This window comes from Sinocyclocheilus anshuiensis, unplaced genomic scaffold, assembly GCF_001515605.1.
Source record: "Sinocyclocheilus anshuiensis isolate Anshui unplaced genomic scaffold, SAMN03320099.WGS_v1.1 scaffold1429, whole genome shotgun sequence".
Lineage (NCBI taxonomy): Eukaryota > Metazoa > Chordata > Actinopteri > Cypriniformes > Cyprinidae > Sinocyclocheilus > Sinocyclocheilus anshuiensis.
Genome location: NW_015548305.1, coordinates 357,995 through 360,759, shown reverse-complemented (window position 1 = coordinate 360,759; position 2,765 = coordinate 357,995). Strand labels below are relative to the sequence as shown.

Genomic DNA, 2,765 nt, shown 5'->3' with positions numbered 1-2,765 from the left:
ACGTTTCATTACACCAAATACACAAAATAATGTTCTTTTTAGCAACATCATATGACCCCTTTAAAAATGAGAAGTTGTTCGTAAAAATATGTATTCTTGTGGAATTATAATGTATTCTAAAAATGTTCAGAAACATAATTGGCTGGCCAGTATAGGGTAGATGGGAGAACATTTGACTTTTTTTTTTTTTTTAAGGTGCTGTAATTGGGGACGGTCAATCTGCAGTGGCCAGCAACATAGCTAACACAACATATCGTCTCCAGTGGTGGGACTTCACCAAATATGACTTGCCTGAGATCAGTAATGGTGAGTGGTTGCAGGGGTGTATCAAAGCCATTAATGACAAATAGACTGTCATATTATCAATGAGAGATGGGGGGAATTAATGTATATCGTGATTCTTTCTTTAATGATTCTGATTAATCTACAGTCGTCTTAAGTTTAGTCACATGTCAGATCATAATCTAAGAGGCCTGGTTTTGGTTATGACTAGGTTTTGCATATGAACAGCAGAATAATCGATAAAAAATAGGATTAGGATTGAACCCACCCCTGGTTCCAGTGGAGTTTGGTGGGGGATTTTCCAGAAAGGCACATGTGTTCTTTCTGAGATTTAATATTTGCCATGTGCCCATCCACCCGAACAGAAACACAAAATGCTTCAATGCCCCACAGTGTTGAGGAAATTGTAGTGAGGGGAAAGACTGCACCATGATAGAGTAGCTGTAGAAAAAGGTAAGAGTGAGCACTCCACTGAGCACAAGAGTGCAGCTGATGGAGGGCAGATGCCATGGACAGGAGAGGAAATTGGTCACATATTACAGTTATTTTCTTCCCCGCCTCTCTCTTTCTTTCCCTCTCACGATGAGCGTTACTGGAAGCTCTTGGCGATTACCCATGGCTGATTACAAGATTGCAGAGTGATTCTTGTTATCTGGGCTTGATCTCACACCTGGCAGCACTTAGGCACTAACATCTGTTCAGCCTGTGAGAATCTTCAGTATCTCAGAAAACAAAGGTTAGCATGTGTTTGTTGCACTATGAAGGTAAGGAAAAAAAGAAATCAAAGTCAGTCCTTATATCTTAACCCAGATGTGCCCAACCTGCTGAGGAACTGTTGATGAATGAGGATTGAGAGTTTTATTTGTCAGTTCTGTCGAAGACTCAGTTATTTTTAAATACTCAGATCTCCAACAGACAGGGCAATAAAACTGACATGAGTTTAGCAGTGCTGGTGTTAGAGTGTAAAAAAACAAAATAGAAACAAGACACAGAACAGCACAATGCATATCACACATGCAGAAGTATTGCACATCCCAATGCCAGTTGGGTCCTGTTCAGTCAAATGGCTGTTTTAGAGGACAACAAAGATTTTGTTAAGTTTTTGTTAAAGCTATTCAAACATGCACAATTGTTTTGGAAAATCCCCTTACCCTTCTTGGCTTGCAGAATCCCCAGCTTTGCCCCAAACACCCTGAAAAAAAATCTCTGGCTTCACAACATCCTGCAAAATATGGTTTGTAGTGGCTTATCATGTTAATTGTAAAGTACCCCCAAAAAAGATGGATTGAAAGTAGGGCTGGGCGATATGGCCTAAAAAAAAAATCCCCGATTTTTTCACAAAAAAATCCGATTTACGATTTAAATAGATTTTTTCCCCCCTACTTAAAATCAATCTGCAGATGACAAAGAAATTGTTCAAAACAAGTTTTAACTTTATTTTGTTTTGATTTTCCCTTCTGGGATTTGATCTGGATTTCCCCCTTGGGGTTAAAGTGCAAACAGAAACAACAAGCCAAAAAGACAAGATGGCAGGCCCTGCCATTGTAAACAGTGAAAATGCAACATAACGTAACATAACATAAAATGTAACATAAGATTCTTATCATACCGGATACAGTTTGTAAATGTTTGTAAGACTGTAGGTCAGTGGTCTTCACTATTTTTTTCATGGGAGCCGCACTGATAGGGCAAAATCAATCAGAGAGCCACCGCGAAGTATCAAAAGTTACATCTAGTCATAAATAGCATGTCTTTTTATCAATCTGTCATCCCTGATATGCAATGCAAAAGGGGCCATCATTCTTTATCATTTACCAGTCAAATTTGTATCTGAGACAAGATGATAAAAAAAAAGCAGGATTACCTTAATACTGGAAAGACCTTAAGTTATTTATTTTTTTTTATACTAGCCCATCATGTATCTAACCATCCACGCGAAGTATCAAAAGTTACATCTAGTCATAAATAGCATGTCTTTTTATCAATCTGTCATCCCTGATATGCAATGCAAAAGGGGCCATCATTCTTTATCATTTACCAGTCAAATTTGTATCTGAGACAAGATGATAAAAAAAAAAGCAGGATTACCTTAATACTGGAAAGACCTTAAGCTATTTTTATTTTTTTATACTAGCCCATCATGTATCTAACCATCCAAGTGCACATTCGGAGTTAAGAGATTAAAACTGGCAACTCCGCAGTTAGTGTCATGGACGTTGGACAGAGCAAGTGTAAATATCTTTTCTAGTCTATATTTCCATCTTGTAATGCCGTTGTTTTAGGATATTTTTTTATATATATAAATTATTATTTGTAATAGATCAGACACTGTCTGACCGTGTCTACACAATTCCGGGGGGCTACCGACGCGCGGAGGGTGGCGTTCGAGAGGACTCCTCGAGCTGAAGGGATTCCCCGAATTTGGTGGAGATCCACCGGCGCGTTCGCGAGATAGTGACACCAGTCAACACTTTCACTTCAGT

General features: G+C 38.7%; 1 protein-coding gene across 4 annotated transcripts in view; it reads left to right on the top strand.

Annotated features, from left to right (window-relative positions):
* Window positions 1–2,765, top strand: part of LOC107656180 (activating molecule in BECN1-regulated autophagy protein 1-like) — an 82,908-nt gene that overhangs the window by 32,968 nt on the left and 47,175 nt on the right. For all 4 annotated transcript variants that reach the window (XM_016443920.1, XM_016443921.1, XM_016443917.1 and 1 more), the window contains one exon: window positions 196–306. In XM_016443920.1, coding sequence (XP_016299406.1) covers window positions 196–306 — 111 coding nt within the window. The remainder of the gene's footprint in view (window positions 1–195; window positions 307–2,765) is intronic.